Source organism: Vicugna pacos, chromosome 15 (genome assembly GCF_048564905.1).
Source record: "Vicugna pacos chromosome 15, VicPac4, whole genome shotgun sequence".
Lineage (NCBI taxonomy): Eukaryota > Metazoa > Chordata > Mammalia > Artiodactyla > Camelidae > Vicugna > Vicugna pacos.
Genome location: NC_133001.1, coordinates 53928432 through 53942140, shown reverse-complemented (window position 1 = coordinate 53942140; position 13709 = coordinate 53928432). Strand labels below are relative to the sequence as shown.

The following is a 13709-nucleotide window of genomic DNA, read 5'->3' as shown; positions in this document are numbered from 1 at the left end:
ATACGTCGGAATTTCCTTCCTTTTTAAGGCTGAATAGTATTCCGTGATGCGTATAATGCCGCGTTTTGTTTATCCATTCATCCGTCGATGGACACTTGGGTTGTTTCCACCTTTTGACTATTGGGAATAATGCTGCTATGAACACGGAGTGCAGCTGTCTCTTTGAGACCTTGATTTCAATTCTTTTGGCTGTACCCAGAAGTGGGATTGCTGGATCCTATGATCGGTCTGTTTTTGATGTTTTAGTGGAATCGCCATCCTGTGTTCTTCAGCTTTACCATTTTGCATTCCCTCCAGCAGTGCACATGGGTTCCAGTTTCTTTACGTGCTCGCCAATGCATGTTTTTTCCTGCTTTCTAGATAGTAGCCATCCAAATAGCTGTGAGGTGGAAGTGTTCTCCCTGTTAACATCCTCAGTGCTCAGTCTGGGCAGCCCCAGGGCGCAGGCGCTGATGGGTCCTAGGAGCTGTTGCCAGGCGGGGCCCTGACCTTGTCCTTTGTTAAGGATTGGGGAACAGATCCTTTTCTGCTTCCAAATGGAGGTGTTATCAGATTTGCAAACAAGTTATTCAACAGAGGGAGTATCACTAGCTACTTCCAATTATTTGTGAAGGGAAAGCTACGCCAGCCAGTCCTGAGGCATGCGCACAGGGAAGATCCCAGGACTGGAAATCGGGAACCTGAGTCTGGCTCTGTCTCTGTTGTGGGAGGAGCGCAGCCTCAGTCACTTGCCATTTCTGGGCTTATTTCTTTAAAATGAGGGTGTTGGGACAACAGCTCAGTCAGGATCCTGCCAGCTTTGGAAGTCTCAGATCCTGCACGATGACCTTGATTTACTCATTGAAGAGTGGGGAGAGGTGGGGAGGGATGTTTTGTTCTTGAGAACAAGAGCACGGAGCAACATTTAGTTTAAATTATTAAAGATGCCCTTTCGTTGCTAAGGATTGATGAGAACAAGAACAAAGCCTTTATCTTCTAATGGCTGGAGATGGAATTGGACCTTGCAGGTCACCTCGGCTGAAGTCATCATTTTACAGATAAGCAGTTGGGACGCAGAGATGGTAACACCATCCGCTTAAGAGCTTTCTCTTTCTTATGAATAAAGGATAGTGGCTGTCGGGTCCTGAGGCCTTCTCAGGAGCGGTGCTGGCAGAGCAGGGGCGCTGGCGTGGGTTTGGGGCCTTGGCTCTGAGGAGGTGGTCATGTGTTATCCGGCAGTGAGCGCAGCCCCTGTGTGCGGGCGATGAAGTTGGTGGAAGCTGTGGGGGGCGGGAGAGGGGGCCCGACAGAAGCGAAGCCGAGGTCAGATGGTCAGATTCCAGTCCTGTGATCTTGGGCATTTGCCTCGTTACACGTTTTCCCACCTGAAAGGCCTTATACCTACACGGTTACTGTGAGAGTCACGCGAGCATGAGGTCACGTACGTGAATGAAATGATACAAAAACGTCACTCCTATGGCGAGCCCCGCCATGGAGTTGGAGGTTACCTCTCTCGGTGTGCCCAGTGCATTAAATCTAGGTTGACCATTGAGGTGATGATTCCTTTTATAAAATGACTCCCTAGAAGAAGTGTCAGGGTTACAGATAATTCTCTTTCTATATTGTTCATCTTTTCAGGAACTGTCCCCCCGTCCCCTTTTGCGTGAAGTTAGCTAACCTGCACCACTAAACTGACTTAGAACTTTGGGGATTTTCTGTGTCTACGGACGTGGGCCCTTGTTAGTGGTGGAAGCCACACAGCCAGGGAGGCAGGTCTGTGCGTATCTGAATGTGCTTCCTGAAGGTCCACGTGCTCCCTCATTTGAGGGAGGAAGTGTGCTGTCCATCTCGAGGGCGTCGTTTAGAATTGTACAGAGAGCCAGAGAGGGCTGTCTCCTTTTCTCTGTAGGTTTTGTTCTCTGCTTTTAGGTCTCTGGCAGTTCTAAGTTAAGTCAGCAGTTCTTGTCTGCATGCGGGGCATTTGACCAGCCCCTTCTGAGCCTTAGTTTCTTTATCTGTGCAGTGGGGTTGCTTCACAACTCTTCTGCTTTTGTAATAGGGGTTGAAGTGAGGCTTATAAAAGGTAGTTTTTTGTTTTTGTTGTTGTTGTTGTTGTCTTTAACTTGAAAGGACAAGGTTTGATCCTTGGCCTCAAGGAGAATCTGGCTTCACTGAGTAACAAGAAAACCACATGACAAAATAGAGACACATCAGAGCAGGAAAGTTCACAGTCCAAGATGTGTAAATGGAGGGCCGCCAGGGCCAGGTGTGCGCACCTGCTGCGGCAGTTGCTGGAGTCATTGTAAGGGACCGGAGGTGGGTGGTGTCCCTATGGTCCCATGCGTCCCTGGTTAGCAGGGTAGGTGGCCCTGAGATCTAGGGGACCTCACACAGGACGAGGTCTGGGGACCCGTTGATTAGAAGTCACATGTGCGAGCCGAGCCCTCTGTGCTCGGGGTATCTGAAACCACGTGGCCTCACGAGTCCACCTCAGTGTTAAGTATACAGAGAGGAGGGGATAGAGGTCTGGACTTAGCCTTGAAGTGGAGGTGCAGCTGGAGAAGAGAGGACCCCGACGAAGGGGGATCCTTGAGCAGAGCCATGGCCCCCGGGGAGGCGGGAGGGTGGTGGGTGGGGTGGCCAGTGATGCAGAGCTAGGAGGGTGGCCGGAGCAGGCTGCAGGGCGGGAGCACGAGTGAGTCCTGTCAGGGTGACAGGGCCGGGCCATGGAACTGGGGGCAGGCTCTGCTGGCTGGGCGGTCTGGCAGGTGTGGGTCAGCACCGAGGTGGGCGTCGGAGCCAGAGGTGTGAGGCGAAGGCCGGGGCACTGCTGACTGGGGCTCCCGTTGCTCAGCACCCGAACTTCTCCTGGGTCATCCCTCTGCCTCATTTCATTGGTCACGCCGCCTCTCAGGCCAGCATCATTTTTTGTCCTCACCAGCAGCAGCAGCTGCCGATTGGTCTTCCTGCCTCAGTTTCTTTTCTTGTTAGTCTTCCCTACATTTTTACCGCGATGCTCTTTCTAAATCCTGGATCGAATCGTCATTTTTGTAATTCCTGAGTCTCCGGTGGCTTCTCTTGGCTATACTGCGCCATCCAAATTTCCTAGCATGGTGTCAGCTGTGGTCCTTCCCCTGGGTGTTCCCTGCTGCAGCCATAGCCCGTCTCTGCGTGTGCGCACACCTCTCCCTCCGCGGTGCCCTGGTGCACCTTCCTCTCCCGGAATGCCCTCCTCCAAGCCTGCCAGCTGCCAGCCCCTCCGGGACGATTCTCCCCTTTCCTTGGGTGTGACTCCCTTAGTGTTTACTTAGGATCGACACAGCACTGGTGCGTGTCTGTCATGAGCCGGGGGTTTGAGCTGTGTCTTCTTTCATCTGCGTTCCCAGCACTGGGCCCTTTGTAGAGCAGACTTCAGTTGATCAGCTGGGCAGACAAACCGAAGCTGAGCACAGATATCCCTTGAAATGTGAGCGCATCAGGGAGGCAGGCAGGCAAGGACCAGGATGGAAATTGCTCAAAATAAATGTCACTTTTTTTTTCACTTCTCAAGTAAAAATAGTCATTTTTTCCAACTAATATTGTTAAGTATCTCCTCTATTTGGCGTGGTGGGGAACACTAAGAGGAATCAGACACAGTCTCTCTCTTCTCAACAGTCTGAAGATTTAGTCTATAAAACCCGCATGGTATGACAGGGCAGGTGTCACGAGGTGATATAAACAAGTACTGTGGGCCCAGAGGGGAAGAGCCGGTGATAACTGAGGTTAGTCCTCCTGGGGTGGCCCAGGGTTTGAGGTGGGGGGCACTGGGCAGGGGTGGGGGTCATGGAGCCCATTCCAGTGGAACAAGACAACCCGAGCCAGGTGCGAAGTGGGGCGTGTGATGCACGTGTCTGAAATGAGGAGGAGTTCACCTCGCTGGCCCTGGAGCCTCCTCCAAGTTAACTGTGCATGTGTCTTGCTTGTGTCTCTGTTTCCTAGGCCCAAACCATGAATTACGTGGGGCAGCTGGCTGGCCAGGTGTTTGTCACTGTGAAGGAGCTTTACAAGGGGCTGAACCCCGCCACCCTGTCCGGATGCATCGACATAATCGTGGTCCGCCAGCCCAACGGGAGCCTGCAGTGCTCCCCCTTCCACGTCCGCTTTGGAAAGATGGGGGTCCTGCGCTCCCGAGAGAAAGTGGTAAGTAACCCGGAGGACAGGTTCCCCCCTTAGAGAAAAATCATTGTGTTTCTGTGGCTTTACATGTCCAGAGCTCCTCGCAGACCCAGAGTTTTAGTTCTCTGTCAGAAAGGGCTGGTCCCTGAGTTGACAAGTTCCAGTTACTATGATGTGTAAATGTCTCCAAAATGCAGTGGTGTAAAACAACTATTTACGAAGCTCCTGGGTACTGTGGGTTGGGGTTCCAGCCAAGTGCAGTAGGCTGGTTCATCCCTGCCGTTTGCCATCTGGGGGGCTTCAGCTGGAGACTCGGGGCTGGGGGGCTGGAATCACCTGTAGATGTCCTGGCTCCCGTGGCTGGTGGCTCTCAGCTGGACTCTTAGCTGAGGCTGTTGGCCACAGCGCCTCCACACGGCCCCTCCGTCTGGCCTTCCTTACAACATGGTAGCTGGCTGCAAGGAAAGCAAGAGGGAGCCAGGCAGACGCCACCTTCTTGTGCTGGCCTAGCCCCGGGAGTCACGTGGCACTTACTTGGGTTGTGCTCGCAGACTCTCTGGGGCAATCACAAGCCTGCAGGGACTCAAGGGGCTGGAGGTGGGGGGAAGAGACTCCGCCTCTCAATGGACCAGGTTGACCAACTGAGATTGGGAACTGTGAGGTATTTCGGGGGATGATATGATTAAAGTGTGTGGAGACTGAGCCATCTCCCAGGAGATTTCCTGTTGTGGTGAAGTATCTTGTTCCTTCAGGTTGACATTGAAATCAACGGCGAATCTGTGGATTTGCACATGAAATTGGGAGATAATGGAGAGGCGTTTTTTGTTCAAGAGACTGATAATGATCAGGTAAGGAAGGCGGGGTGTGAGGGTGACTCCCGAGTTTTGGGCTCTGAGCTCTGCTCCTCTAGGAGACACATGTGGAACAGTGATGCTGGCGCCCGGCTGTGTGGGTGACGGCTGCAGAGAAAAGCGGCCTCTTACCCCGTACCGGGCATTTGAGCCGGACACGGTGGGTGTGAGCTGTGTCCACAGGACTCCGCAGTCCTGGCCTGCTCCCGTTGGCTCAGTGTCCGGGGAGGCAGGGGACTGAATCACATTGGGCTGAACCGTGGTCCGTAGCACACAAACGATACTGATGTGTCAAATCTCGGACAAATGAATGTTCTAGTATTTGTTTACTCAATGACTAAATCACTTTTATTTTTATTAAATTTTTTTTAACAGCTCTATTAAGATACAATTCTCGTACCATACGATTTATCCGTTTCAAGTGTACAATTCTGCGGTTTTTAGTATTTTCACAAATGTGCGTATCCATTAGTACAGTCAATTCTGTAACATTTTCATCACCTCCAAGAGACACTGTACCCATTAGCCATCACCTCCCCTGTCCCTAAACCCCCAGCCTTCCACTGCCTGAGCCCGAAACAGCCATTAATCTACTTTCTGTCACTCTGGATTTCCCTTATTCTGAGCTTTCATCTGAATGGAATCCCATGGTCTGGGGCCTTTTGTGCCTGACTTCCTTCAGTACCACAACTTTACAAGATTCATCTGAGTCATGGCTTATGCCAGTACTTCATTCATTCCACTGTAGGGCCACAATGTTCCACTGCATCTACAGACCACGTTTAGTTTATCTTTTCATGTGTTGGTGGATAATTTGGTTTGTTTCCACTTTTTGGCTATTGTCAGCAACGTTGCTATGAACATCTGTGTGCAAGTTTTCTTGAAGACTTATGTTTTTGTTTGTTCTGGGTATGTCCCTGGGCGCGGAATTGCTGGGTTGAGTGGGAACTCTGTGTTTAACATTCGAGGAACTGCCAGACTGTTATCCAAAGCTGCTCTGTTTTACGTTCCTACTGGCAATGCACGGGGGTTCCGATTTGTGAAGAGCCTCATCATTTCTTGTTTTCTAGCTTTGCGACTCTAGCCATCCTGGTGGGTGTGAAGCGGTTCCTCATCCTGGTATTGATTTGCATTTCCCTAGTGACTAGTGACGTGGAGTGTTTTTTCATTTGCTTCTTGGCCATTTCCATGTGTTCTTTGGAGAAGTGTCTGTTCAGACACTTTGCTCATTTTTTGTTGGGTTATGTGTCTTTCTGTCACTGAGTTGTAAGAGTTCATGGCCTGTTCTAGACACAAGCCCCTCGTCAGGTGTGTGCTCTGTGAGCACCTTCTTCCACTGTGGGAGTGAGTTGTCTTTTCACTTTCTGATGTTGTGCTTTGAAACACAAAGTTTTTAATTTTGATGAAATCCGATTTATCTATTTTATTTTTGTTGCTCGTCCTTTTGTTGTCATATCTCAGAATTCTTTGCCAAATCCGAAGTCATGGCGATTTACCCCTCTGTTTCCTTCCAAGACAGACCACTTCTTTTTGGCCTTTCACTGAGAAAGCCGCTTTGAAGGGATCTGATGTCGTGATTCCTCAATAAAATCCACTCGAACTAGTTCCTTTATGGGAAGGCAGCCTGACTGAAAAGGAACGGCTCTAAATAGCTCCAGGCTCTAAGTCGAATGCCGGTCATTTCAGTTTCAGGACAAAACCATCCCATCCCAGGCTCTGCTTCCTCTCAGGCTCCCCGAAGGTGTGACATAGGAGGAGGACCAGTGTCCTCACCCCTTGGCGCTCAGGGAGCCCTGCCTGGCTGCTCTTTGTCTCCCCACTAAAAGGGGAGGCAGAGGATGATTCACTGGTTTCTAATGAATTTTAGGCTTTGACAGATGGATCACTTGCATCTTTAACGTCTGTTTGCCCCTTGGCTGTAGACAGATTTCACGCTATAAGAGCTGGGGAAGCATTTTGGGTGGGGATGCCATGGAGGCTGCAGGCCGCCGTGGTGAGCTGGGTCTCCGAGGCCAGTACGTCCTGTCCCATGCGATGCCCCTCCTGCCCCTGAGAGGCAGCTGGAAGCTGGGGAGCCTGTGTCCTTCATCACCAGATTGAGCCGTCTCCCCCTTCCCTTTTGACCCAGTGTCAGCACTCTCTGTGCGTTTCTTCAGCTGAGTGAGGCGGTCTGTCACTTCCCTCCCAGCCTCGCCTCACCTCTCAGATGAGGACTTCATACATGTAGGGCATTTGATGTTCTCCAAGCCACTCAAACTGTCAGCAGCATGTGTGCCTGTCCCCTGAATGAACAGTGGGGGGCCGTCGGCACCACCCGGCTTCTTATGTCCCAGTCAACAAGGCTTCTTTTTGAACATCTTTTCTGCCCTTCAGGAGGTGATCCCCATGCACCTGGCCACCTCCCCGATCCTGTCAGAAGGAGCCTCGCGGATGGAGTCCCAGCTGAAGAGGAACTCTGTAGATCGGATGAGAGGCCTGGACCCCAACACCTCAGCCCAGGTCTTAGCTCCCAGCGAGACCACCTCAGGTGGCTCTTTAGTGAAGAAGAGGAGAAAGAGGAGGAGGAAGTCCCAGCTGGACAGCATGAAAAGGGATGACAACACCAACACGTCCGAGGACGAAGACATGTTTCCCATCGAGATGAGCTCGGACGAGGAGGCCGAGCCGCTGGACAGCAGTAGGTAAATGTGCAGGGGGGTGCCCTGAGCTCCAGCTGCGTGGCTTCGTTTTTTAGGAGAACTCTCTCTCTCTCTTTTTTTTTTTTTTTGTGGGGGGAAAGGTAATTAGGTTTATTTATTTATTTCTTTTTTAAGTGGCAGCACTGGGGACTGAACCCAGGACCTTGTGCATGCTAAGCACATGCTCTACCACTGAGCTATATCCTTTCCCCTTACAGAAACGTTCCCCCCTGGCCCTAGAATTTCTTACTCTTCCATTAATGATTTTAGACTGAACTTTGGAATCCTGCAGGCGCAATTCTAAAGTAGCATAAAGACGTGATGGAGCTTGTAACTGAGAGGTAATCGGTAACACCCGACATCCCTGGTGTTAACCCCAGCTTTCCAGGGCGGAACCATGGAGCAGGAACTCAGCAGACGAACACTTTATGAATCACTGTTTCGGACCCACACATGCTCATTTAGCGCCGACTTGGAGCACGGCGTTGGGCTGATTGACACTTGGGGGCCGATCTGTGGTCCACTCAGGGCTACAGGTGACCCGTTTCTCTACAAGCAGACCTGTCTTTTTCAGTGTTGATTGGGGTCAAAGTTCGGTGGACACCTGTTGTGTTTTTCTTTGCTTTTTATAGTGTGGTGAAATTCTGTCTGTGTAGTGCTATTTTGGTGAAAAATGCCAGTTTTAAAAGTCAGAAATCATTTGTAAAGAATTATTTGATGTTTCAGATTTTTTATGTAATTCAGCATAATTTTTTGTAATTGTTTTTGTGTCCTGTTAGCATAAAGAACATCAGGAGATGTTCAGGAGAAGGAACATCTGGAGTAACCCCCTGCTTCGTTATTCAGAGCTGAATTTTTTTTTCTGGCTGAAAAATAGAGGCACACCAACAATGTCGCTTTTCCTAAGTGCCGTGGGCTCAGGAGCTGGTCAGTCGGGCTTATTACGGCTGCCTTCCCTGCGTGGCTTTTAGTTCTAGGACTTAGATGCTTCAGAGAACATCGGAAATACAGACAGGTGGCCTCTGCATGAGAAAGAGTGACTTGTATTTTGTAACAAGCGTGCTGTACCCGACGCCAGGTAGATTTGCAACCATTTTGTAATTATAAGATACAGTTTGTCGTGACATTTATGTATTGCGCTAGATAAGCTGCTGTCTATGTGTTCAGTGGTTGGCAGCTCCCCCGGGCATGGCAAGAGTTTATAACCCTCTGGGTCCAGTCTTGGGCCCGACTACCTCTCAGGCTTTTTGTGGAGGAAACGTGAAAGACAAGCATATCACGTATCGGGCACTGTGGCGTAAATATCAGGTGTGCAGCCATGGTGTCCGTGTCTAATACTGGCCCAAAGGCAGTTCACACTTGCAGTTCAGCCAAAGCACGAATGCACACTACACATTTCTCTGAGTCACTTTTTCCTCTTCACCTCCTAGAATATGCCTGGGTGGTTTAGTTAGAAGGAGCTCACATTAGTCTACCAGCATTAGAGAGAAGAAAAAATGGAAACTTGCCTTATTACAAATCGATCACTAATCATTCTTTGACTTTGATCTTTCTTTTTTTTTTTTTTCCCTCCAGAACTCTTTCTAATGATATACCTCCATTCCAAGAAGACGTTCCTAAGGAAAACCTTTCCCCAGTCCTGACCTACCCTCAGTCAGCATCATACCCTAATTCCGACAGAGAGTGGTCACCCAGCGCCAGGTGAGTGGCTGGTGTCTGTGCCTGTGTGTTTGCCTGTCCTGGTCCAGAGGGTTCCAAGTCAGTGATAGGAAGGGTGTTTAATAAAATAGTGAAATAGAAATAAAACATCAAAATAACTAGGACCCCCAAAATTGCAATTCAGACTAGGAGGTACAGATCAGAGTTGAGAACAGAACATGTGCAGATCATAAACTTCTGTCTGATATCAGAATTGAACTCAGGCGTGGCTCTTAGCTTTCCAAGGTGATGTCGAAAGGGAAGCCACTTGTTAAGTTACATAAATGCCAATTGTCAGCAGGGGAAAACAGGTGATGGAGCCTTTCAGGGTACTTAGCCCTAAAGTAAAGCTCAGGAACAGAGAGGCTGCTTCAGGGGCCCCGGAGGTCATTCTGCCTGTTGGGATGATGCCCTCTTCCCAGGCTGAGTCCATGCTGCTGAATTCAAGAATGCTCATTTCCCTGAAATAGACTCTCAAGTGGCCCTAGGCTTCCTGGAGAACCAGAGCTGCTCTGTGTGGAGAAGATGCGAGAGACTTTTAAGACAGTGAAACCTGTGGGAATTTGTGAGCCCTTCTGAGCAGTTTTCAGAAGAACCAGGGAGGGGACAGGTCTGAATGGTGTGTTCCCAGTATCACCCCCATCAGGACAAAAATTGGTTCCTGGGCAGCAAAATATAATAGCGTGTAGCCTCCAAAGGGCTGTACATAAACAGGTGCATAGTATATCCTTGGCATTAAAATTTCATAGTGGAGGGAGGACTTTTGGGGGAAAAAAGGTCTCAAAGTGCTCGAGGGCGTGGCAGTAACGGAAAAGAGGTTGAGGAGCCCTGGTCTGAGTGACAGCGACATCCTTCGACTGTTCTTACTCCTAATGTGTTGGATTTACTTATGGCCCAAAATGGGGGTGTCGGAGCCACTCGAAGCTCAGCACGTGCTGCAAAGGCTTCCTGCCTGAAGCCAGTCTCCTGTGAACACCACTCCTGGTTCCAGTTTGACCAGACTGATCTCGTTAATGAGACAGCAGGGTCAGCGGCGGGTGCTGAAGTTGGGGTTGGAGAAAAGTCCATGTGTCACCTGCCTGGTTTCCAACCAGGACCGTGACGGTGAATGTTGTCAACCAGAGCGGGGCTGGGGGCCTGTGGAGTCCCCGCGTAGGGGTCTGTCTGTCCTTAGGCCCGCCCTGTCCAGTAGAAACAGAATGCTAGCTGCATATGTAATTTAAAATTTTCTAGTAACCATCCTTAAAAAGTAAAAAGAAATTGATGAAATTAACTTTGATGATCTGTTTCATTGACCTGATATATCTAAAGTATTTTCATTTCAAGTAATCGGTTTTTAAAAAAAATATTGAGGTATTTCACATTCTCATTTTCCTAAGTCTTTGCAATCGTGTATCTTAAATGTGCAGAACATCTCACTTTGGGCTAGTCATGTTTCAAGTTCTCAATAGCCACACACAGCCCATGGTCTTCCTATTACACAATGTAGGTATAAGACCCTTCTAGAACCTCATACGTTCTCTCCCTAGGTCTGTGGAGTTAAGCCCTAAGGAGGGAAAACCACAGTACTTTAGGAAGAAAATTATGTGGAATAGTTAGAAACCACTGACAGTTAGAAAACTCTGTTCATACACTCTGTGTTAGTTTTGAGAATTTAAATACAACCCTGAATACATTTCTCTGATATTTTCTCTGTGAAACCAGAATAATGACTGTGTCAGATTAGGTGATCTGACCACTGTTAAATGCAATTACAAATTAGGAGAAATAGATCCATTTCCAGACTTTAGCTTATGTATTTTCTTTAGAGAGACAGTTGTCAGCACAAATCACCTCGTCTTTTGGAGGATGTAGTTTGCTGAGGCACTAAATTCTGCCCCGAGAAAAACAATTTTTTTATGGGCACATGGATGAAATAGAAAGTGAAACGGGTGCCTTGACAATTTCCCGTTTTCGTGGCTCGAAAGATTCGTGTTGATTTCGTAGCGACGTCAACATGGGGCCCTCTGCTGTTGTCCGACACCCGAGCGCGTTCACTTTCTTACACACGTTACGGGGAGAGTAGTCAAATAATGGGCGTGACACTTTGTTGAATGTAATTGACCTGTGATTTCTCTTCCTTTCAATGTGGATCACATGGTATCCGGTAGCCCGGTAGATTGCAGGAGGCCCCCCCCTCATCTTGCGGTTGTGGCCGAGGGGGGCCTGTCTAGCTCCTGCCCCCCGCAGTCGTCCCACTTCCACGCTTCGGAAAGGTAGAGGGGGCGCTTCCCCATCCTCGGTGTCTTTGATAATAAAAATTTTGATCTAACTCTCACAAGTATGTTTTACCATTAACCAAGTTACTTATGCGGAAAATACATAGAGATTCTGTGAAGTGAAAATTTTGATCTAACTCTTACCAATCTGTTTTACCAACTAACCGGATTACTTACGAAGAAAACATGTATAGGTTATTCTTTTCCTTTCCTGTTAAGCATTTGTAGATTATTAGATTTTTTTTTAAGTACTAAATTTGACTCTGAAAATCAGGGTTAAGCATATCATTCTTCCTAACTTTGTGACGTGCTCTTAAAAAATAGAATAATGAATTGAAAATTGGGGATATGATCTTTATTTTGTGTCTGAGGTTCAACAAACAAGTTTACAAGACATTTATTATGATGTCTATGAAGCAGAAGGAGAGTTATTATTATAACTCCTTAAGTAGCGTATAGACTTGCTGAATAATGGAGCCAGGTATTTCCACAGCAATTGTAGGATAGAATTTTGGAGAATCGCCTAGGCTGCATCTGACGGTTTGGATTGTAGGTCTGATGCAGAGGTCTCAGACCATAGCCTCCTTTCCCTCAGTGTTGCCTGTCCTGCGGCCCGCCTTACTTTGCAGGGTTGACTTTCTAAACCTTAACGGTGAAGCTATGATTAATTTCTACACGGGAAACTGTTTTTCTTTTTGACTAAAGAATCAAATCTCAGGACATAAGTTCACTCACAGGTACATGTGTAGAAGAAAGGCCATTTTAAAATGAGGTCAACTAAGTTGTGAGCAGTTTGTAACTGATGTGCCTAACTGGGACCGGCAGAAGTGCTGAAAACTATTACTTGGCTAATACATGCATTATTTGTGAATATCAGTCATTGACCTTGAAGCTTACTTTTTTGAACAACCTTTGATCTTAAAAGTCTAAAATTTGGTAACGGGGAATTTTGGAATCATCCTTCTCATCAGTCACACTCAACATTGGGGGTCTTTTCCCTAGTTCACCTTCCGTCTGTCTGAACTCCCTCAACAAGCAGGCACAGACTATCCACGTGTACTTGGGTGCAGAATCCTGAGCGAGGCTGGTCCGTCTTGAGCGGCCAGCAATTATTGTAGTGACGTAGTGGGTATGAGAGGTGGGACTGGGGATCGAACCCAGGGCCTCGTGCATGCTAAGCATGCGCTTTACCACTCAAGCTCTTTGTGAATATGAATTTGCCCGCCTGAATGCCTCTGTGGAAACATGGCTTGTAGCTTTTATCAAAGGATCAGAATCTTAGGGCTTCTGGAGTTGGGTGGTGTGACAGAGAACTGTGTCCAGAGTATGCGTTCTTCTAGAGTAGGGGTTGGCAAACCACAGCCTGTGGCCCAATCTGACCCACCCTCTGTCTCTGTGAAGTTTTCTGGTTGCAGCCGACCTGTTCCCATAACGTCCACGGTCGCTTTTGTGCTCTGATGGCAAAGTTGAGTAGTTGTCGCAAAGATCGCAGAACCTCCCCAAAGCCGGGAGTGCTTGCTGTCTGGCCTTTAAGGGAAAAAGTTTGCTGACTCCTGGCTGCAGAGCAGGCTCAGTCTAAAGGGCTTTACTTAATTTAGTGCAGTGTCTAAGACAGTATATTTTTCCAAAGAATTTATAACAAAATGTAAATTTAAAATTATGTTGCTTTAAAACAGACAGTTTGTTTGGGCGCAACACGGTTGAGAGTAGGGAGCCCATTATGATGGACCTCCTCCGTGATGCCGCTGGAGACAGTGACACAAGTCACAGCTGTCAGTATAAAGGCCCTCACTCCCTGTGCACATTTCACTGACATTAAACATGTAATTGTGGGCACTTTGGTGCCAGAAAAGCATTGACCCTTTGGAGAAAAGCATAATTATAAGACTAGAGGAAGCAAGAGAGGTGGGAAGATGACGGGCATTTTACTGCTCAGATACTTGAGGTGCTCGGTATGCCTTTCATGGGACTGTGTGCCCCTGGTGTGTGTGTGTGTGTGTGTGTGTGCATGCGTGTGTGCACCCCCACAATACACTGTCTCCAGATCCTCCTGTCCACACACTGGCCAAGTAGAGCCCAAGGGCTGCAAC

General features: G+C 48.4%; 1 protein-coding gene across 15 annotated transcripts in view; it reads left to right on the top strand.

Annotated features, from left to right (window-relative positions):
* The window catches only part of LPIN1 (lipin 1), an 81873-nt gene that overhangs the window by 29947 nt on the left and 38217 nt on the right, over positions 1–13709 (top strand). For 7 of the 15 annotated variants that reach the window (XR_012059224.1, XR_012059223.1, XR_012059225.1 and 4 more), the window contains 6 exons: positions 3634–3740; positions 3958–4158; positions 4887–4982; positions 7359–7666; positions 9239–9364; positions 11512–11616. Coding sequence is in view for 11 of the 15 variants with exons in the window: in XM_072938192.1 (XP_072794293.1) it covers positions 3666–3740; positions 3958–4158; positions 4887–4982; positions 7359–7666; positions 9239–9364; positions 11512–11616 (911 nt within the window). In the remaining 4 variants the exon portion in view is untranslated. Of the gene's footprint in view, positions 1–3633; positions 3741–3957; positions 4159–4886; positions 4983–7358; positions 7667–9238; positions 9365–11511; positions 11617–13709 lie in introns of those variants that run through there. The other 8 variants (XM_072938193.1, XM_072938198.1, XM_072938196.1 and 5 more) reach the window with 3 other exon arrangements.